This window comes from Drosophila miranda, chromosome 2 (assembly GCF_003369915.1).
Source record: "Drosophila miranda strain MSH22 chromosome 2, D.miranda_PacBio2.1, whole genome shotgun sequence".
In the NCBI taxonomy this organism is placed as follows: domain Eukaryota; kingdom Metazoa; phylum Arthropoda; class Insecta; order Diptera; family Drosophilidae; genus Drosophila; species Drosophila miranda.
Genome location: NC_046675.1, coordinates 17819163 through 17843447, shown reverse-complemented (window position 1 = coordinate 17843447; position 24285 = coordinate 17819163). Strand labels below are relative to the sequence as shown.

Sequence of the window (24285 nt, the reverse complement as noted above, 5' to 3'; positions counted from 1 at the left end):
GTTCTTCTAGTCCCATTTCAACATCCTTCTCCTTGTCGTCGTAATTCACTCGAACTTGTGTAATATTTTAGTCATCCTCGTGTCATGCATATCCCCACACTCTGTCCCGTTCCATATCTAAGGGTATATCTCCATCTCCTCTCCCCCAACTGTCCAACTGGCACTCGCCCCCCGCATTTTGCATGCATTTATATAGTTTTTATTTTTATTATCGAAAATAACAAGCTTTTTCTGTAGATTTATTTTTATGATCGCCGCGCTGTCGCAAATTTTTTACTGTTTGAACTTAACATTTGACTTCAACTTGTTCCCGGTAATAAAGTTTCCTTTCTCCAGCCCCAGCCCCAGTCCCAGTCCCAGTCCCAGTGCAGTGCTGTCTCTTGCTGTTTCTGCGTTATTGGTGGATACAAATTAGCAAAAAGATTAGATAAGTTCTGTTTCCACGCTTTTGGTTTGCCAACTCAACTTCTGTTAGGGTAGACATTTTGCCCGACTTCGATTTTATAATTTCTGCCTCCATTATCAAACAGTTTGCCCCCTCAGGCCCCCACTCAAGCTTATCATCAAATGTTTGTTACGTAGTATCAAAGTATCATTGTTGCTAGGCTTTATGGCATTATGTGCCTATAAATACTACCCACAGTACGAGTATTAGTAGGTATACAAAAGTGTATATGTTACATAGATCAGACCATGCATCTGTCGATGGACTGATAGAGCTATCTGACTACATATCGGATGCTATACTCGTAGCAGGAATAGCTTACTATAAAGAGTGCATGGAGTATTTTGGCGTCTTTTTGGAATAGTTGAGGCTGGGCACAGGCTGAGAGTAAGTATCTCTATTCATTTGTCAGGTGTCTTGTGTCCATATGTTGGATATGAGTTGGATATGTTGTTGTGCTTAATATTTTGGTTGTAGGAATTTCCTTTTGTTTTTGTGTTAACTATTTTTTCTGTGTAAGGGCTAGTGGCATCCTCAGGCAGCTTTTGCTGTTTTGTCCACTGGCCGAGGAATTCCAGGAATGTGTGAACATACGAGTATGTATGTTGCAGTTTCCTGCAGTGCTTCTATTGCTACTCGTGCGTCCTAACAGATAGCACGAAATGCTGATCCATATTCCTTTCCATGCATACATTAGTATGCCACGTGAGGCGTTTAATCCATTCCGGTTCGGCTTGTAGTATTGTAGTATTTAACCGCTTGCTACCACCAACAGTTGTCTCTGGTTCATTCTACCGTTCGTTTGCCCCAGCTGTCACAATTGTCCCATCGCGATGCATCGTTTGCTTTGACACTGACTTTGCTTCTCATGCCTGCAATTTGTAGATAGTACAATGGCTTCTCTTCTGCTTTTGCCAGCACTTTCATATGCATACATATGTACACAAATGCTAATTTAATTGGCATTTTTGCTCCTCTACATTCAATTGGCAAGCTCTTGCCGTGCCCCTACACTGCGCCGACTGATCTGTGCGTCTGATCATTTTCATTCTTGAGTTGTCCGTCTTGTCTGCTTTCTCCGAGTTCAGACCCCCTCGGAGAGTGCTAAGGGATATGTACATTGTATGGGCGCTGTCTATTTAAATGCATTTTAATAGTCAACAAAAATGTTTCGGCCAAGAATGTGGCTCTGCGGCAATCAAGTCGCCAAAATACTCGTGTTCATTCGCTCAGTTCGCGTCGCCTGCCCCTTGTTTTATGACATTTTAATGAAGGCAGCCCATACGCTGCCGCAGAGTGCCTTCGCTAGGAGCTCTTGCTAATAGACGTGCTACACGAGGCAAGTCTATAGACAAACTATGTCTATGACAGCTCTTCTTTAGGACGATTTCTGGCGCGTAGTGTGTGCTTAGGAAAGGGGTTTCACAATCACAATACGTAAGAGCTCGCATTATGTTAACATGCGCAAACTCGTAAAATATTTTAATTTTAAGCCATGCCACATAGTGAATGCTACTTACATGCACCCAATTACACACCGATCTGTGATCATTAAATTGCTACTTTACGGGTTAAGGAACTCTATAAATGATCTATAAAATGCGGAAAGCATTTGTTGCTTATCTATGATATCTATTAGAATATATGAGATATTTGGAAGCTTCTGTAGCTCTTCTGATTTGAACTTGGATAGTTTTAACTAACAATTAACTAATGTTCATCCATTCTGTACGGATATTTACCCAATGCACTCAATACATGTATTTTTTACATGTCCTTTAAGAAGTCCACGTTGAGTACTCCTCAAGAATTTCCCACCCAATTTACTCCGAAGGTCGTTGATGTAAAGCCACCGCACGGGCAAGAGCGACACCAACGCCGACAGTAAGCAAACACACTCGCTAATAGAGCCGTCAAGCAGCAATCTGCCCCAGAGAAGCGCTGACAGGGCACAGAGCACGGAGCAAGCAAAAAAAGCAAGCAAACCAAGTGCCAAAGCAGCAGAAGGGGCCACCGAGGGGAGCAACGGGGGGTCCATATGACACAGTCCCCACTGTCCGGCCACTGTTGCTGGCTCGTTTGGCTTGCAGCCCCACGCCCAGTCACAGTCGCATTCCCCGGTACATGCTAGAGGGTGCTGCCCGCCCCATGACACCCCAAGCGCCCCAAGTGACCACGGGCCGACGCCACGGCGGAACAGGAACAGTGGATGCAAGGGGTGCGGAACTGGCACTGGGACTGGGAATGGGAATGGGACTGGGACTACGTCAACTGTTTATGGATTACACGTGTCGGGCATGCCAAGTTCAAGACCACGTCGCGTCGATATCTGTCGCCACCGTTTATTGGGGCACACAGTTGTCAGATCGCACGTTGGCGCTAAAATATCAAAGGCAGGAAACTTTAACGCAAGCCCATTTTCAGTAATTAGCTGAATTCCAAATTAGTGAAGCCAAGGGGAAAGATTCGGTGGCCAAAGGGGGGCCGATCGAATGCTACGACTGTAGAAATTCCGACTGTACGCGGAAGCACACTCTTGGGTTGCTCAGATGAATGTACATCCTGATTAATGCACAGATTATAGTAGGTAATACCCTCTTACGAGGGCAAGAGAAATAGGGTATATATTCTATATAAGTATAACTGTTACTATCGGAGCACCATAAACATTCGAATTTTATTGCCTTCGCCTTTGCGGTGCCGTCAGCCACCTAATTTCTTCCGGCAGTTCGGATTTCCCATAAATATTACTTTATATGCACCTGCAAGTATGCAAAAGTGCATACCTATTTTTTAAGTATATATTTAGTGTGCTTTTTGTGCAATTTAATTGTGCACAATTTGTAATATCATATTGGGAAATTGGCGTAGGTTCAAGAGGCGGAGTCGCTGCTGTCGCGATGCAGGAAATTGTTTTTGCTCAGGTGAGCAGCAGAGGTGAGCTCTTCCCCAGGCATCAAATGGAGCGTCAATCAGCCTGCCATGTGCCATGCAGAATCAGCCATAAATTATAGCGCAAATTAGACTTAACTATGGGGCTATATATACCCATGCCCATGCCAAATGTGCGGGACGCTCTCGGGGAACGCACACTTTTCCTGCAGTTGTCGATTGCCAACTGCTTTCACGCCCGACGCCACCGCGACCATTGTGTGAATGCGCCAAGAGAATGCCGGCATCGTCTGGCAGCTTTTTCAGGTTGCGCCGTTTTGGTCCACAGTAAATAGGCTTTAATATGCTTCGTCAATGTTTTAAAACTCACAGTGGAAAGTGGGAATCCGCCCGCCCTACCTGTTCGGCTGTTCATGCTATGACTTAAATTTTGACAGATTACACCGCCAATAGTCTTTGGGGTTTTTATGGGGTAGTCTAAGATGAGAACTTTTGCGGAAGTTCACGCTCTGAATGCTACAGTTGCTGTTGCTCGGCTTACGTTTGTCATCGAACATCATCATGCCAAGAAATCGACTTCAAACCTGACGACTGACAAATGCCACGGGATGCATCTGCGTCTGCATTTTGGCATTGGGTATTTTTAGGCGACAAGGAGGTACTGAATTAAATTAAATGTGCAGTGCAAAGTGGAAGAGCGGCACAGTCGTCTGGTGGGGAAAGGGGGGTAGCACCCGCAACCACCAGCGGAGGCAGAGGCACACAATTTACTTTCACTTTCAAATGCACATGTCATGTCCCACTCAGCGCTTATCATCATTATCAGCGCTTGTGCGAGCCGTTTGCCCTTTTCCCTGGCCGATGATGATCGCGATAAGCAACGGGGCTTAGGGTCTTATCGGGGAATTGGCCAAGGTTTCGTAGTGCACGCAGTGAACGTGATGGTGGCACTGGCACTGACAGTGGCAGTGCTGTTCCGCAGAGCTTAATTGAATTTAGTAATGTTCGTGTTGTGTTAGGTCCTGGAAGCCAAACCTGAATCCGAACCCGAACCCCCATTAAGCGCTATTGCCAATTGGCTTCGGCTTAAGCACTTGAATGGGATGCGAGAGAGATTTTCTTTGGCCACTGTGCAGGCCACTAATTTCATACATCATTGCCGGACGGGTACGGTTGATGGGTGAAGGGTGGAGTGGAGTGGCGACAGGGCCTGGAGAAGAATTCAATGTTTTGTCTCAGGGGTTAGCTGGCTGCTAAGTAATTCTTCTTATTGACAGACGCCAGGCGAGTCGAACGAGCGAATGCTTGCTAGACTGTGGCATCGTAAAATTTTCCTTTGCGCTTTTTACGAGCGAAACCCGAAAAACGTTCCCGTTCCCCATCCCGTAGACGTGGAAGTGGAAGTGCATGTGGACGTGGACGTGGACGTGGATGTCGACGTGGACGTTGATGATGACGGTTGTACAACTTGTACAACGACAACTGCGCCAAGCATATTATTTGGGTTCGCCCGCAAGGTTTTCGGCGCTCGTAAAATTAAGAATGAAAAGCACCAAAAACCAAAATTTTCACAAAGAGCGTAGATTTCCTTTTCCTCCTTTTCCAGTGTGTTTTCCCCCTTGCGTGGCTTTTACTGCCGCCCGTTACATTCGCGTTAATTGCCGCGCGACTGTGATATAAATCGGCAGATATGACGCCCGTGTCCTTTCAAGTCGAGATGCGAGATGCCTGGAAATTGATTAGCGGCCAACCCTTCAGTCGAATACACATTCAGTTTCGGAAATACGCGGTAGATTGATAGAAAGGCTCGCTTTGATCTTTAAAAGGATTAAACATTGAGTTTTTTGGATCCCTGTGATGACATATTTTGCTGTGCTACTAGTAAGTATGCTGTTGCTGTCCTCACTTGCCACACCATTAAATCTTTAATATTTGGTTATTTAACTGAGATTCTATTTTCGAAATCACCTTTATCAAGCATCCCTTAGGTTGGATTTGCTGTTTCGTATTCCGAATACCTCGCCTTCTAGTAATCTTTAATTGACGACTGGGCTGACAATCGCTAACAAATACGTTTGCAAAATTCAGATCGATTCCAATGTTAGAATACAATTTCAAGTCTTTAGTTGGGCCAATAGTTGCCCGCAATAAATGATGTGCACCAAAGGTATCTAAAATTATCCATGGGGAGGAAAAGCGGTACATCTTTCTAGGATCTGATATAATTATTTGTTATATGTTTTTCTCTCGCCGTTCAATATTATTTAATAACGTTAAATGACCGAAACTACATAAATATATCGATGATTTCTTATTGATGTTTCCGAATATTAAACAAAGTTCAAAGTCTTATTCACTATCGAAATTGTGTTCCCATTTAGATAATATCTTTTAACGATTTTAGTCATAATTTATTTAGCTTGCGACCAAACATCGACTAAATTAAAATTCCCATTTGACCAGGCAGCACACCAAGATAAACCAATCAGAATTTGCATGCAAATTTCAACGTTAGATAAATTATATATGTATACCTATATATTGTACATACGTATATGTACGTATGTATGTATGTACATATGTATGTAGGAGTATGTGTAGGTATGAGTATGTCCATATGAGAACGTGTAAAGTTCTTGCGCAACTAAAGCGACAAAAACTCGTAAAGTTAATGAATCAATTAAAAGCGAAAACCCCCCGATCGATCCCCGACCACCACAGTTGGGTAGTCCACCAACCAGATTCAGATTTCGCTGCATGGATAAATGTGTGTACATGGAAATAAAAATGCAATTTATTGAGCCTCCATTGAGTGATAGGCAACATGTTATTTGAATTAAAAACCTGCCTAATTGTCAAACAGTTGTGGCAACCAAAGGCTGATTGAACCGAGCCATTGCCACTGCCACTTGCTGTGTGAATATACGTACGTACTTTTAATAGTGTTCCCAGCCAGTGGCACATACAAATTAAGGGGCGAATTGAACAAAGTGCGAAATTTGCATGTAAACAATTAAAAATAATACATTTATTGAATTGTGGCTCGATATTAAATGTTGGGCTCGTGCCACGATAGCCGTAAATCAGGCTAGGGAGATAACGAGTACGAGTACGAGCAGAAGGGAATGGCTCCGGGCAGGTCGTCATAAATCCTTGCCAACCTCAAGAAAATTAACGACATAATTATATCAGCCGAGCGCGATTGGATAATTTTGTTGAATTTCCCAAATCTGTGCTCTCTCGCAGCCCCGAGGCCTATTAAATAAGAGGGGCCATAAATTATCCCGGCGATTGCACTTAGACCCTTCCCATACAATAAATACATACGAACATACGAAGAATGCACAAGTGTCTAAGACCATTCCCTTTCCATGCCCTCTGCTCGCATGCTTCATCGAAAAAACCTCGCCCCACGCTGCGTATACGTATTGTTCTCGGCCAAGCATAAATTAATAAGCCAAATGAATTTTCATTGCACACTGCACTTCTGTTGCCAGGGGAAGTCCGAGTCGAGTCCGTCCGTCCGTCGCAAACACTTGCAGAGAACCAACTAATCGCAAAGCGAGAGAGCGAGAGCCTGAGAGCAATGAGAGAGCGATGAGAGAGCGAGTGTTGCTCTCAGAGTGCATTCATTTGTTTGCGATTACGACAACAAATTGCTTACACGTGCCGATTGTCATAGGCAGGGAAGGGTTGGGGATGCAGCCGGGTCCGTAGTTGGCCCAGTGTTGACTGAGTGGGAGAGATAGAGAAAGAGTGAACGACAGCTGTTCCTCCTCTGCCTGTGTGTGTGTTGTGTGTATGCCATAAGCAAATGCATTTGACTTTGCTTTTAGTTTATAATCGAGCACACACAACACACATTCGCGTACGTACTGGGTACAGGGCTGCTCTCCTATGGTGCACCAAGACGATCGATCCCACGAGTCTTTGAGGCTGAAATCGATTGCTTCCAGATAGAGTACATCCTTTAAGTCAGTGATCAACAAGGCCCCATCTCATGCCGCACGAACAGTGGAAGGCTTTCAAATTTAACAGCTTCTAGGAGAACTATTACCTGGGATAACAGGGTCTGTTGGCTATTATAAGAGATAAGCCCCAACGCCCCAGTGGAACTTGTTCTCCATCACACTTCTCGATGCACATGAGAAGACTGGAGTCCTGAGAACACAAAAAATTTGTATTCCTATTCAGGCGCCCATGCTACAAATGTTCTACTGTAGCCCACTAGCTGCAATATGTGCATACCCTGCGAATGGTGGGGCCGCAAAGTGACTTTGAAACTTAGTTTTGCCCTCGTACACCGTTCCCTCGTCTCCTCGTCTGACAATTTTTGCTCTCTTTACTGCCAAGCGATAAAGATGGGCGAGGAATTCCTCATCACTGCGTGTGTGGTCCATTTTAGCGCCTGTGCCTTTCGACAGCGAGCAAATACATTTTCAGGCGCTCAAACGTGTCTGCAATGCTTCTGATAGCCAAGCTCCCAGCCATAACTGTCTGGGAACAGACCCTACCAATTCCACCCCATTCACTGAACTGTCCACTACGTGCCTTATTGTCTTATAATTTGTGTTGTATTGACCATGCCGAGAACGGGAAGGGGGCTGAAGGGGGGGTCCAAGGAGTGTGTTCGCGAAGACAAATTGACACTCTGATAAATATTGACCGGAAAAACAATGATCACCCAGTTGTGAGTAGGGGAGGACTCTGTTCCGTCGCGACGCATAGCTCATGTGTGTGCCTGTGCCACTGTGTGGCAATTATTGGGCACTTAAATTTAGCACTGTTCTTGGCAAGAATCGGAGGGGATAAATATAAATGAAATCGGTAATTTGTTCATACAACCCATTCGCTAATTTATCTGTTCTAAAAATTTACTTTTCTTATTTACACATCTATGAATGTGCCTGTGGCAGAAATTGTAGACATTTCTGACATTTTGTAGTGGGCCTGCGGCCTGGGCCATAAAAATCCATGACCGCGCTCGTAATTCTTGTGCCACTTTCCGAGTGCCGGGAATAATGCAATTACAAAATAAATCGTGCAGTCTTTATAGGTGTCTGGGAGTACTAAAGGGTGCTATTTTATGGAGAAAGGATTGAGTAGCTTGTGCAGAAGCACTACGACTAAGTATACGAAGCGGAATTCGTGAAAAATTCAAACAATTAATTAACTGAAAAATATTAACAAACACACACAAAACACCTACGAATTCACAGGATGAGTTTTCATGTTTGGTGGAAGCTAGGAATTAACATTAAGATGCACAAATCCTTACAGACACTTTTTCTTTAGGTAGTTTAAGTTGGAGGGGCGATTGTAGCTTTCTTTCTGGAATTGTGTCAACGAACCTGCCATAGCCTGCCAGTTGAGTAATTTTATGATGCACACTTTTCTTTCTATAGAGTTTAACTGATCATCGTTGAACTCTAAACAATACAATATAACGCAGAAGTAAGTATGTATACAAAACTCTGGGTAAAGTTCATTTCAGTGTTCACTTAATTTGCATATTGGAAGTATTTCAGAAACAGAACAGATCCAAAAATATCAGAGATCAGATTTAAAAAATTCGATTATTATTAACAATTTGTTTGAAATAAATTGATGTTCCCCAAGGTATAAAGCGAGGTAAAACGGCTGGTGTTGCTGTGAGAGTTTAAAAAATGAGATACATAGATGCAACAAAAAATGTAAGAGAAAAATGGAAACAGATAAATTGTCTCTTTTGTCCCTCACAACGTTCCCGCTCGTTTTACATATATATTTTGAACGGAGAGTGATTTAAACATATGTGTGATCTCCACTTTAACCCCTGTAATATCTGTATATAATTAACAGAACTGTTGATCATAATTTTGTATTAAAAACAAAGGTTGGGATAAACAAAACTGACCAATTTCATAACATTTTCCTTTGGATTTGCATTTCCATTCGCCGTCCGTTGGCCAGAGTCAAATGTTCGTACATAAAGTGATTTCACTTTCCCTCACTTGGATGGAATAGATTTGTGTAACGAGGGGCAGAAACACCCCACGTGCCCACCCTTGGCCATGTGTGTTTGGGTATCTGTGTTTGTTTATATGAAAATGCACAAGTACAGGCACACCCAGCTACAGATACATGTATTCACACACTTGGATATGAATAAGCAATGCAGCGGAAACTAATTCAAGTTCAAGGTGAATATTGTCGACGTTTGCTCATCGCTGCCACTGCCACTGCCGCTGCTGCTGCCGCTGCTTCTGCTGATGATAATGATGGCGACGATGATGATGATTGGGTGTCATTCTACAGCTGTCAATGTTCGCTCTGGTACGCATATTATGCAATATGTTTTCAGTCTCCAGACCCCGTAATCGCTGTGTGTGTGCATGTACATATGTATGTATGTACACTAGCCATACGTCGGGGGTTCAATAGCCATTCAAAGGCTGCAATAGCATACGTTGGATAGCATTTGTCTATTGCACAGAACGCGGGAGTCTTGGGAATTTTAGGTAATTCCATATGAGATATTAATATGAATAAACCTGGAAATTACCAATGGAATCTATCCATAGCCAGGCAAATCAAAATCCCAACTAGTCAAGGCGACAAAGACTATAACTCATTATACTCGTTAGATCATTTTCTAATATACACCTTTATATTAGCTTAAGACTCGTAACCCCCAAATAGCTGAAAGAGGAATCGATCGATCTTTAAGGCTGCCTTTCAAACAGGTTACCACATTTCATATCAGATAGGAAAAACTTGGTTCGACTTTACTATCGAAAAACTGAATCATGGATCGATTGTTGGATATATGTATACGCAGTATAGTTATTCCAAGCAATCAAGTACATTTCAGTAAAGAATAAATTTGTGAATTTCAATCTAGAAGCAGGTTTCTTTTTAAGTTTCGCTCAAGTTTTAGACAACGTGCTCAATCAATGAGAGTCGTATCGTAGTTGGGTTTGCTTCGGTTCGGGGTCGAATGTTGTACAGGTTGAACTCTACCTGCGATATGTGATATGCATGATATGTATGTATGTATGTATGTATGTGTATGGAGAGTGGAGATAAGGCATAAAAACTAAATGGAAGCGCTTTAAAATTAAAACGGAACGCCATTTCGCAGCCAATCACAAAAGCCACAAGCAGAGCTAATTAAATTATTTCGCCAAGATGTATAGCAAAAGCCCAGTGGAGTGGCGACGATCGGATCGACTGAGGACGAGGACCCGCTGGCAGAGAGTTGAGAGCAGAGAGCAGAGAGCCGGGAGATATTGCCGGCAGCTTCATGTTCATCTTCATCTTCATCTTCATGGATCTCCATCTCCATTTCCATCTGTTTGCTGCGCATTTCACGAAATTACGCGCTGTTAAAATCAACTTAAAAAGACTCCACGTAGTTTTATGTTTTCTCCTCTCTGGCCGAACAAAAAACAAAGTTGTAAATTATAATTTTATGTTTGAAATCTCAAACCAATAATGTGCGGCGTGGAGGCACTAAGGGTATGCGAAAGGGAATCCAATTGCGAGGGGAAGAGAAGGGAAGGGAAGCCATCCACTTGGGCAATGATCTACGATGCAGCCATACAAGTCTCTGTATCTATTCGTACAGCCGAAGATATTGGATTCTCTTCGAAATTCAAAATCAGCAAAACTAAATCACTAATAGAACATATTGGCACACATCGCTGTGACTGAGTGCATGGCTGTGTACGTGTCTGTCTGTCCGTCCGTCTGTCTGTCTGTCTGTCCGGCTTAGTCGTAGGTCGTAAAGAACCTAACAAAAATATTGTAGAAATTGAGCGAAAAATCATAAAAAAAACCTCTCCAGCTCCGACCCAGCGGCGCGCAGCTCATTAAATGCGTCTGCGCAACGTAATTTGCCTTTGAGGCGCGCACGTTCCCAGCGTCAAGTTCCTCCGTGGATCGCTGAGGAGCGGAGCCCGGCACACACACATAGACCCCATCACAAGTTTACGACGCGACGCGACATTTACAACTTTGATGCCCAGCAACGAGATGGGATGCAAAGAATGTAGAATGTTTTAGAATTGTAAAAATGTTGAAAATAAATTAAAAGTGTGCTAAAAATTGCGAGCATCCTCGTTGAGGGGCAAGTGGGAGGCATTTACACGGCGACTTTTATGATTCTTTTTGTGAGCATTTCGGGGCCAGCTAATAGTTTCTAGATACATATACATATACATATACATACATACATATGTACTGTACGGGTGTGCGTGTGGGCGAGCCCGAAACAGTTCCGATCATTTGGATTTTAATGAAAGCAGCAAAAACGGATTTGAACGTTGTCCGCCTTGAAGGCAAAAAACTGAGTGCTTCCAGAAGAAGGAGCACCTAGAGATCTTCCGAGCCCCATACGGAAAGGCCTTAAAAATAATATTGAATTCTTCTTAAAATCATACATTTCAGGCACAATTAATTTGAAAATTAGTTGATGGCATCTTAAGAGCTGTAGATTCCTGTTTGAATCTCTATAATAAATCCCCATTTTTGAATTATTATATTATATAGTATATAAAAACCTATACAAATATACATTTGACTCGAGAGTGAAAATTGTAAAGGTAAACTTTTTAGATTCTGAAATTATTATGAATTATTATTATTTTATTAAAATATATTTCAAGTTTAAATTAAATATATCCATTTTCAGATTAAATATGTATGTATACTTCCTAAAAATTATATTATAGTTTCGATTAAATATGGGCCTTTTTAAAAATACTTTTTTCATTTATTTATGTTTGAGTCAAAGTGAATTCTATTTAATTTCATTATGTTTGTATTTAAAAACCGAATATTTAATTTTAAAATTGGTGTGTTTGTTTTACCATGTTGTTTTATTTTTGCACTTTTATTTGAGTTTTAAGTTTTATTTATCTTTATCTAATTATGGATGTATCTATCCGAGTCATCTATCATATCTGACAACTCGTTAGAGGTGCCACATCCATTTGAATTGCTTATCCAATAAGCAAATTAAAGTAGATTCAACTATAATTCATCCACTTTCAATTGATACAAACATGTCTGTGCGATTGCCCGACTTTGGGCACTGCAATTTAGCACCGATTTATGGCGCTCACCTCAGCATTCACATTCACATTCACACTAGCATTAAATCTCACAGCCAGACCTGGAGGCAACTATTTGCTCGGCAAATCAGCCAGAAAAGGGGGCCAGGTCCGTCCCTCCTTATAGACAAACGCCGTGTGGCCAGTGTCCATTAATGTAAATCAACGTGCGCAATTTCATTTTCAATGCAACAATCTGTGGCAGTCAGCAAGGAGATTTTGCTTCGTTTTGTTGATTTTTCCGGCTCGAAATTGAAATCGCAACAAGTTTTTAATGAAGTGAATGGGGCGTACCGTACTGACCGTAATGTACGGAGTACACAGATGACTTTGTGGAGGGCAGGGCAGAGAGGACTGCAAGTGACAGTCGGGCGTTGAGGGTGTTGAGGGCGTTGCTCGGCTGTCGGTTTCGGGCTGTCAGGGATATGCAAATTTAAATATTTATTTTAATGGGCTGGACATGCTCTAGCTTCTGGCCATTGCATATCAATCATAGAATATTCTGGACATTAAAGACCGTGTTTAAGGCGGAATGAAGTCGTTTCGATCGCTTCGGAGAGCGCCTTCAGCCAGGTGAGTAACTGAGCTTAAGATCAATCAGCATCAATGTCCGACCGCCAATACCGCGATACCACGATACCACGAAACCGGTTAGACCAGCCTTGAGCCGGGTCAGATGCAGGCAGAAGGAGTTTGAAATAAAAGCAAGCACGATGCCCATATCCGATGACCAAACATTGGAGTGTTTACTATAATTATGTCATAAATGAAACAACCTGCCATTGCAATTGCAATGCATTGCTTTGACCCAGGACGGTCGCCCCATCGGGGCAAAATAAGCATGCCGGGGCAGGTCTATTCTGGACGTAGAAACGTATTCCTCTCCCTCTCTCTGAGCGAATATACACTCATTCAGTGGGACTTCTAGGAGGTAGTTGCGTGCTAAACTGGCTCTGTTATGTGCAAAGTATCTGAGAACAATGCATATTTATGAATGGGCTTGGCTACGGCCAGTTTGCGCTTTCATGTACCTTGATGTCTCGTAATATATGCTGATACACATGATACACAAATGTACATACATATATAATATGATAGCGCAGTAATTCCAAATTAATGAACAGCATGAATTTCCCCATTCGGAGTTTCCGGTATAGAAAAATGGTGTGCGGCATGCAAAAATGTTGCACAAAAATCGAGTATATAGAAAATCTAATTTAATAATTTGCATATTTTGATGACGTCTCCCACTATTTACAGCCAATTGGCAATGTGTAAATTAATTGAACGAATCGCCGACTGCCCCACACACGAGCGTCGCAACCTGTATCGCCGTATCGGAGTGGCTCGGAGTGGGGACTACCTCTGCCACCATGGGATCTGTTGCCGTTGACATTTCGCTTAAAAAGCTTACCTTATCGGATGCGACATGGAACTCGAGCACTTTGAAACCGGTTTCGCATGCGGCCTATAAACAGCTGATCGATGTAACTATTTCTGCTCCTAACAGTTAGCCATAGGGGCCGTCATGCCAGACACAGTATCTGGCCGGGATATCGGGGGCAGGCCGAGACAGAAACTGAGACAGAAACTGAGACTGAGACAGACTTCGGAGCAGGCTCATTACTTCTGGAAATTATTGTCGACAGTTTTGTGGCTGCATGTTTAATTGTTGAAATTCAAAACTGAATGCAAAGCATAATTGTGGGACGAGCGAGATAGACATACAAAGATTGAGCGAGAGAGAGGGCATTGAACTTGTCTTAAATGAGTTTTGTTTTGTTATTGTTTCGCTTTAAAATGCCTTTGGATGTTGGATACTGGATATTGCGCTTCGAAGCAGTTCGAAAAATTACATTTTTCAATATTTTCTGTTCTTAGACAAACATTAACCGTTTCTATAAATATTTATAAAAGTAATCGTACACCGAATGAAGACAGACTCTGTCGGTTTGAATCTATTTTTATTTTCTATGTTTGATTAGTTCAAAAACATATTTTAGAATCATAATAAATTTAATAAAAAAAGGCTTGAACTTTTAAGGAGGTAGAGGGATCCCTAGTACTTACATTAGCTACTGCGTTTTAAAATTCTCTTAAAATTCAGTTCAGGTCCCGCACCTGAATTTTGGCTAAGCGACTTTTAAACGAAAATTTGATAAATTGATTAATTGTTCTCTTTTAATGGAACCGCCTTCCTTTGCGCTTTTAATGTTCCTCCATTCTGGCTGAGGCACTGCCAATCGATCCTCAGCTCCAGGCCAAATCTCCGGGCTTAGTATACGTGCATATTTATATGATAACTGCTAACACACATCCGCGCGGGAATATGAGTAGATACGATAAATCATTTTCGTTTGCGGCAACGGCAACGGCAATCACACACTCAGGTTATAAAGTAAGTTCTTAGCACCTTGTGGCAGATGCCAGCCATAAATATGCGACTGCTTGGCTCTGCCTCTGCCCCAGCCCAAAATTCCAGTTCCGTTTGTATTAATCTGCCTCAGGGGAGTTGCAACTTACGATGCACTGGACAATGCCTGCCCCAGGCCGGATCATAAATTGCGTGTCTGTGAAAATGTAAACAGAACTGAGGCTGAGGCTGGTGGCAACTGGAGCTGCTCTCGGAGGAGGGAAGGAGCGAAGGAAAAACATTTCAGTTCAGTTCGCAAATCTTTTGGGAGGTCTATCAAGGCCTTCTTCAGCCGTGCATTGCATGCAACATTACAATTTGCAAGCAACAAGTTTGTATGAGCAAATGTGTTGGCAAACTTCATAAATATTTAATAAATTTAATAAATTGAGTGGCAAGAAATCCAGCCGCAGGGCACGCCTTTCTTGGTTATTATTTTTAAGCACTTAAATGATAAGAATAAATACAAATGCAGGGGACAGCGGGATAGTTTCTGCTGAGGAGTCGTGTAGTATTTAATAGCGCCTTGGGTTCGCTCTTCTGCAACGCCTAGAACCCAAATTCAAACTGATAATAGCCTCTAAAGGGGTGGGTCGTGGGTCCATTACCATAACTACATTTTGAGAAAATGTGTCGGCAGCTTCATAAATATTTAATAAATTGAGTGGCGAGAAAGTCGGCTGCAGGGGATACTTTTATGGTTATTATTTTTAAGCACCTGACCGATTAGAATTAATAAAAAGGGTGGGTCAGTTTTCGCTCTTAAGGATATGGTTTTAATGGAGTCTTGAGCTATTTTTTTCTATTCTTTCAGCACCTTTAACGTCTGGCCAACATGAAAAAAGTCCATTAAGTGCATTAAAAACTATCTGTCGAGCACTCCTTTAAAAAAGCACGTTCTCAGCTCAAATCTCCCTGCCTCCTGACTCTACTGGATTCTGGATTCCATTCCCTATAATTTTGCTCACTTAAAAAGCCATTGCGGTTTAACACATGTGGATTGGTTGCATAATGCATCTTTCTGGTGTTTTCACGGCCCCGAAAATACAAACTTCTGCACTTCTGATGGACGGTGTACAAATTATAGGGCCCCGCATTGGGAGCAGGCGCTCACACTTCCGATTGAATAAAGCGAGGCTTAGGACAGAGCCACAGCCAGAACCAGAGCCACAGCTCTTCGGCGTGGCTTAAAGATAGGGCGGATCAGGCGATAGGGACCTGTAATTGGGACCTTCTGGATAAGAGGGCTGATTATGCCAGCATTTGCATGCAAATGGTTTGGCAGGTTGTAAATACTCATAATACCACACGGGATGGGACACGATGCACTCTCTCCACTCCCGGTTCCATTCCACTCATAATTGTATCATCTGGCAGCTGTTTCGGGAGCACTCAAGCCGCTCTGGAGAGGAGCTATCGCCAATTGGCATTGGCGATCCGAGCCGAGCCGAGCCCCGTCTAGACTAATTCTCTGCTCGTAAAAGAACTTTAATTGCAAAAAGGAGAAAAACATACATATTTTTATTGTTCATGTTAAGCGAATTGTTCTGGGGTCAGTTCCCGGATTGGATTGCTTCTGGCCTTATAATTAAGTAACCATTTGGAGCATAAATATGTGCATATATACTATACATATGTATGTATAATCCCGACTTCGGGCGTCCATAAAGTCCGCGGCGCGCGGAGTCCGACGAGGAGTATTAAAAGTAATGCCAACATATTAACTGGAAATCTCGTAAATTATACACCCAAATGACCTGTCAAAGCTGCCAAGGGCTGCCAAGAGCTGCCAAGAGCTGCTCACGAGCACATTTCTCAAATATGAGTGTGAGTATGGGAAATAATAAAAAAACAAATAATGAAAACTACGCTCTGCGAGTGGTGGAAGCCGTTTGAAACTGAAATCGAAAACAAAATCGGGCAAAATGTATGGAACAACAATATATATGTAGTACCAAAAATACATTTTACAACTTTTTTTTACGAGCGCACCAAAGTTTTAGTTTTTTTTTTTTGTTTTTGTTCCTTGGGGTTTTCGCGCGAAATGCGAGAATCGCGAATCGTCGGCCCTGCTAGTAAATGTTCTATACAGCCAGACACGGGTCCCGGGATATGGCCAAGAGCGCTGCCCGTCTTAAGAGCCCGAAATAAACGCAGGCGCATTAAATTAATTAACTTAAGTCGAGCTCTATCGATTGCCGGCCAAGACTTCCGACCCTTGACTTACCGAACACTCTCTTCCGAAGCCGATGCCGATGCCGAAGCCGACTCCGATCCAAGTTTAAGTTTTTTCGGGATAATTATTAAAACGGAGCAAGAGTGTTCTAAGTTATGGATCGAAGATGGAAGCATGATAGCTATACTTAATATTACTCTCATCAAAATAAATGAACAAATTATACCCTACACCGACTGCACTATAGACAACTTTTAGAGATCTGCCAGAACCATAACCTCACGTCTGGAGGCATAATGACTAATGCTGGAGCTGGCAGCGCCAGTGTGGGCAGAAGGCTGCAGAAGGCTGAGCTAATGAGCCGTCGGACTTGTTCACTTGTGACTGAGAAGGAAGGCTACAAAGTTGCCAGCATGGAAAACTCGATTTGGGTTCCAGTTTGGGGCCCAAGACGGGTTAGTCAGCTCCGTGCAGACGATGGAGATTACGAATAAGTTTACACGTTTCTAGACATCGAGGCCGCAACCTAACACAGACGGAAGATAGGCGCTGCCGAATCCAGCTACTGAATACTGTATACTGTATACTTTATACTGTCCGTGGCGTTGCTTGTGGAGGCGGTGCTGGAGCAGCAGGGAGGAGGAGATCGTCCCAAGGGGCCAGAGGAGTAGTGGTGTCCAATTGATTGACGAACTGCCCGCAGTTGACAGACACTCGCATTGTCTCTGCACTCATGCTAAACGATCTCCGTAACGTCGGATCGTCGGATCGTCGGATCGGATCCCATGTCTGGCTGCCATAGCCACAGGATGGATAATATGCATTAAGTAATCATCGGTGACTGGAAAGTGCAACTGTGAAAATCTTTCATGCCTGCTTAGCGCTTTGATGAATGGTTATGTTGGATTGCCTTGACAGGTCTTCTTGTAATTGTCCAAAGATTATGCTGCTTTATGCTGCATTTGTATGCGATGTTGCTCGTGCTCAAGTGCAATTAGGGAGGGGAGCGTCGAACGTGGTCAGCCGACCGATGCATGAATGGGCTTGGACTTGGACTTGGACTCTCGTGAGTCGCGACTGATTCGATGAATGTAGGAAGACTTTTATGGACACAGCCGTGATTAGAATGCTAGTAGTTTTTCTCATATTAAGAAATGAGAAATGCATTCCTTAAATTCTAGAAAAATATCAACCCAATTGCATCCGCATCGATATACAAAACACAAAGGAAGCAGGAGATCCTCCCTAAGCTTGAGACTAGTTCTCCAGTCAAAGCGATCCGATCAGAGGGGGACAGATAATGTATGCCCGAATAGCCTAATCGGAATATAAATGCGTGTAAGGACTGTGACCGGCAGGAGTTGTCACCCTCAGGTGACAACTGTTGACAGCTCGCTGGATCTATGTTAATTGATTTCTTCACGGCCCGTCACCGACTTCGCTCCAACTGTCATTATAAGCAATTTGTGACATGTGCCGCAGTGCCGTGCCTTCTCTTGTCTTGTCTCGCCTTGTGCCTCGTTTTGCTTTCCTTGGCGTTCCTTTGATTGTATACCGTACAATCGGTGAGATCAGAAGTCTATCCTTGCTTCCTTAAACCTATTGCAGGTGCATTGCATTAACGAAAGATCAACAAATTTAGCATCATTTGAAACTCATTAAATCCCGGGAAAGATACACCCTATTCATGGCCATGGTTGGGTTATTTTGGGTACCGGGTATCCTATAGTCGGAACACTCTAGAAGGGCCTTCTTGCTTGTTTCTTCGTTTGTTTTGGTCAAGTCTGGGCTCGTCCTCGTCGCCGTCGAGCCTCTTCAACGGCACAGCAGAACAACAACAACTTGATTAGGCCTTCTGTCGGAGGCGTCTCTGCCCCAAATGCGTACGTGCCGCAACGATGTTGGTGGATCTGGTGGATCTCGATGCCTTCCCAGCGGCGGCGGCATATTGTGGCCTATAATTAGGTGGGAATCATTTAGAGGCGATACATACCACGACTCCCAGACTGGCTGCCTCCGCTGTACTCTGTACATAGACAAGTCCGAATGAAAAAACTATGCAATTTCATCTCAGAGTTTTTCATTTTCAATTTTCCCTCTGCACTTTATTAAATGGGCCATAAATATGTTTTGATACTAGTTGCCAAGATCACAAATTGAGCGAGTTGCAAGATTGATGATTGATTTGTCTGAGTTTGCTCAAAGTGAGCAAATACGTGGGTACGGGGGTACGTGAGTACGTGAGTACTACAAGTTAGTTCAGAAAGAAATGAAGCAAATGGGAAACTAAAAAAGATGTCTAACGAGTCAGCTGGATTTTTAAATGGCTCTTAGTTCAGCATTAAAATGGTTTCAGGATATAGTGCCCACAATGGTATAGTAGAAAATTGGGTATTCCTAATAACGGTGAACAGAATATTTCTATAAAATATAAAACGAAATAAGATTGTAAACATTTTGTGAGTCATGTAAGTTGATAAATCTTTAGTTTTCGAGTACCGGCTCTAACTTGCATAGGAGATTAATAGCACCACAATCTAGCCATAACACACCGTTTTCGATAGAGGTCCAAGCGAATACAGAAAAAGTTAGACTCTACGGAACACGACTGCATTTGTCAGAGAACAACACGCAGAATTTATTTTGCATACTTTTACGAGTATTTTCCATATTTCCATTCAATTTTATTTCATTTTAAAAGAACAGCCCCAACAGAAGCGCAAAGTTTGTCAATGTTCACGGTTCATTTTCAAAATGAACCTTATCTTTTCGAACAATAAACTAAACTTTTTATTTGCCGGCGGATGAAAGACTCCTAGTTCTAACCTTACTACTTACAGGCAGGATTTTAGGGTACTGAGCCAAAGGATCTACCATGTATTAATTTATATTAGCCTTAAAAGAATACACAAATAAATAGGATAGCTGCTTGTTAAATCATATATGCATTTGTGCACTCTGTTAAAATGAATCTCATTGGGACAGGCATGCAATTCTCTTGCAACGAAGACTTTTCTTTTAGAGAAAAGTCAAGTCACTTCAGTAATCTTAGAACTGATTCCTGATATACTCTAGGTTTTTGATTAAATCCCTGATATATGTATGTATATAGTTTACGAAGATAGCTTTGCACTTACCCAACGGTACATTGGCGCCATTCTTGCGATTAACGGAGACTGAGATCGGCAAAATGGCGGCGCCGGACGTGGACGATGGCGAGGGAGATGATGAATCACAGGAGCCCTCCAGCGATTGGGCTGGTGTGGGGACCGTGGACATGTGCGGATCGGCACTAGTAATGACACTGACCCCGCCACTGCCGGCCCGTCCACCAACGCCGCTGCCGCTTCCGCCTCCACCAACACCTGCGCCACTGCTTGATGCGCTGCTCGATGTGGCAACGGCGCCACTGCTCGAGCTGGCTCCGCCTCCTGAACTGCTGGTAGCTGGTCCAATGCTTCCGGCGTGCTCGTTGGGTGGAGGAGATCGGAGCGCCGTGTGCTGTGGCTGGTGCTGTGGATGCTGGTGGTGTGGATGATGCTGGTGCTGGTGGCTCTGGTGGTGCTGCTGCTGATGAGCCACTGTGGCGGCCGCGGCAGCCGCCATGTGTACTTGGTGCACATGAGCGTGACCATGCAAGCTGGAGACGGTGGCTGGCCCTGTGGCTCCTGCCCCATTGTGGCCCCCACTCAGGTGGGACTGCGGCGGCTGCGAAGGAGCTGCCGCGCCTGAAGCCACTATCTGCTGGTGCTGGTGCAGCACATGGCCATGGTGCGAGTGCGAGTGCGAGTGGTGGCCATGGCTGTGGTGCGGATGGACGTGATGAGTGTGAACGTGGGCGGTGGCAGCGACGTGGTGGTGGTGGCCCAGCAGGGCAGTAGTTGACGTCGACGGAGGCGGCACCTCGTGCATGTGCAGGGCGCGCTGCTCGTCCTGCGCTTGGGCTCGGCGCAGGGCCGTCTGGAGGGCCATCACCCGCTGGCGGTCCGCCGTCAGCCGGCACTTCTCGCACGTGCAGTAGCGGTACTTGCAGTAGCGCTTGTGGCCCTTCAGGGTAATCTTCAGGCCGTGGTTTCGACAGCGGGCACAGTTGGGCGGTGTGCGCGGGGAGATTGAGCTCCCGCTGGAGCTGGAGGCCCCGCCGCACACGTCGTTCTTCGAGTCGATCATATCCGAGTCAGACATGGTGTCGCTGTTCCAGTTCTCCTCCGAAACCATCCCAGAATATTCAAATGTCCTTGATCTTGGCAATTCCAGTTGGGACTGTAGCTGTAGCCGTAGCCGTAGCTGTGTTTCTGACAGTTTTCTACCCCGACTAGTTGTTAGAGCTCCTTATGGGAAGCATTTTTCGGATTGCAAGAGGGTAAAGTATTTTTACTCGCGCGTCGAGACCTTTCAGCACAATTTATTAGAATATTATTGATTATTAGTGCGGTTATACATGTGTACGTCGAATTTATTCAGCTTTAGCTCAAGGACTTGTAATATTTATTCGATTAATGTATGTTTTAAGTATTTATTTAATATATTGGTATATATTGTTTATGGTTATTTTTCACTTGGTTATTAATCCCTTATTTGTAGACTCTTGATTGAATAGATTGTTAAGCACCTGAAAAGACAAACGACGTATTTGCTGGTTATTATACAGAACAATTTCTAGAAAATAGTATTAAGATATTTGAGTAAGTAAACAATTTCCTGGCTAAATTTGGCTATATTTTCAATAATTGTACCCCGACGCGATGATGTAATGTATCGGTATGGAATCGGCTCTCCCTCCTATCGCCAGAGACGCAGATACTCGTAGTTGCAGTATCAAAAGAGCTAGAAATATTTGTTAGGGTTGTGATTTGTGTGTTGTGTTTCCATTATTTTAGCATGCATGGATTGCGCTGGCAAACAAATTGCATTTCTGTTTATCGCACGAGCTAATTTATCTCATAGCTTGCAAGCACCTCGGTCCGAAATAAATTTAATGCGAGCTGGAGCTGCAGGTGAAGCTCTGTTTCTATTGGCCGCCGGCCATTGCATGTTTGCCCATCAATTGAAGGTAAAATCATCCAAAATTATTTTGATTCGATCGGTTACGCCCCCCTTACATAGGTTGACTCAGTTCAGATTTGTTTCAGATATAAGTAACGCCTAATGGGTGGAGCTGAACTTGCAGATACATTGTATCGATACGAGCGAGGGATCTGTCGCGGCAATATACTCATATACAACTATCAAAGTCTATATATGTATGAAGACGGGTTCTGGCAGATGCGCAAAAATCTGTACAGAGAGAGTGTGCTTTAATGATTGCCTCTACTCTTGACATTTTGAACTTTTCCAACAATAAATGTTTGTTTTTTTTGGTACGAATTGTAAAGTTCTGGCGAAAATGCCAAAGATCAGCTTAGGCAATCCAGTTAATTAGTAGTCGTTAAATGTATTTTACTGTTCTTTGTATTTTTCCAAATCTGTTTATAAAACAGATTTCTTTTTTTTTTTTTCTCTAATTAGGAAATGCAACGCAAGAAAATGTTAAAATACTTTTAGCAAATTCAAGGCTAGATAAAATAACATTTCCTTTCTTGCCATTTATTTATTTTGCAGGTGAAACGCCTCGGCTTGCGGGGCGTATGCGCAATGATGGCTCTTAGTTCTTGCAACTAATTCATTTTATATTATGAAGAATAATTGAAGTTATAATCTGTGTACGCCTGTATATGCTGAGTAAACACTGAGTAATTCACAATTTGAGTACTTTTTTTTTACAAATTTACAAATCTTTATATGGAATTTGCAATTGTCAAACAACAATAAATTCAGTTATTACCTTTTTAGCAGAAAACTTTGTTATATTTAAATATTTGTGCATTATTTATACGAATTGTTGAATTATTTGTAATAATATTTAAGCTTGTATTTTTAGGTAACGTTATTTATGTAGAAGGTCTTTTGTTTTATTGTTATGTATGTAGCTATTAGTTTTTGTAAATTTTATAAATACTTTCAAAGATTTTAGTTTATAAATCGTTGATTTTGCTTGATTTTGCTGAACTCCTCATGGCTTATTCCAATCAATTTACTCCAATTATATTGTTACTTCTTGCTATATATGTATCTTCTGAGATATCGGCTTGTAATTGTCACACAAAAAACAAAAAATCACTCGAGCATTTTCACGCGATCGCACTTGAATTGCAAATGCCGCCGGCAAACGCGAGCAACCTGTCTACTGAACCACCAAACACCGTCTAATTAGGCTCTTAATTTTAATTGAGCTTCACAATGCAAAAAAATTAATATTTATAGAGTCGCTAAGATCTGGTATCGACATGGATAACTCCTGAAATCGTTGCGCGTGTCGCGAGCCGAGCTTCTGCTGCTGCTGCTTTCCGATCTGAAATCTTTGGCATGCACAAGGCAACTCGCATTGGGCCGCAAGACGCGGATGCAAAGAACTCAAAAACGACGAGCAGCGCGGCTGCCTTGGTGTTGGTACCCGTGCATGTGATGTGCCAATGCGAGAGAGTGTGTGAATACCATGTTTGCTTGTGTTTGCGTGGACGTGGACGCGGACGCACACCGCCAACGAAACGGAACCGAAAATCGCATCGAGAGAGGAGAGGAGAGCACAAGCGCTGCTGACGACTGTGCACAGTGGCTCAAAAGTCCTGGTTTTTCGGTAAAGCTCTGTTAAGTTTCGAGCCGTTTCAGGAATCGTTGCATGAGTGAACATGGTTTCGTTTGGGGAGTAAATAATCATTTACAAAAGCTCTCAAGCTGAATCAGTATTTGTACTAATTTCCCCCTATTTCTACTCAAAGAACCCTAAAAGCACTCTTGGCGCAAAAGAATTGTCTGCGCACCACTGTGCGGCGTTGACGCTGCGTGCATTTGGAGAAATGTGGGGGCTGCACACATACACACACTCGCACACAGCGCACTCACACACAACTACGTACGAAACCCAGCCCTTGTATATAGGCAGCCTCACACACATTGGCTGGGGCTGTCGCTTTGTTGTTGCTGTCGCTTTCGCTGCAGTTGTTAGTTGGCTGCTTGTTGCAGTCGTCGTGCAACTTGTTCGAGTTGGTTTCGATGTTGGAACGGGTTGCATCGCAGTGAGTTTTCGCCTCTTTTCTGTATTTCTGCACACTTGATGTTTTATAGCTTTTGTTTTGGTTATTGCTTCGCGCTTCCAACGCGTTGTGTACGAGTATGCTAGAGTGCATTGGGGTAATGTAGACCCCCACCAACGGTCAACCATCAG

General features: G+C 43.1%; 1 protein-coding gene across 3 annotated transcripts in view; it reads right to left on the bottom strand.

Annotated features, from left to right (window-relative positions):
* LOC108156097 (protein doublesex) overlaps positions 1-24285 on the bottom strand; it is a 50266-nt gene that overhangs the window by 21809 nt on the left and 4172 nt on the right. For 2 of the 3 annotated variants that reach the window (XM_017287386.2, XM_017287387.2), the window contains exon 2: positions 20159-21633. In XM_017287386.2, coding sequence (XP_017142875.1) covers positions 20159-21239 — 1081 coding nt within the window. In that variant the 5' untranslated portion in view covers positions 21240-21633. Of the gene's footprint in view, positions 1-20158; positions 21634-22845; positions 23446-24285 lie in introns of those variants that run through there. The other variant, XM_033388486.1, reaches the window with a different exon arrangement.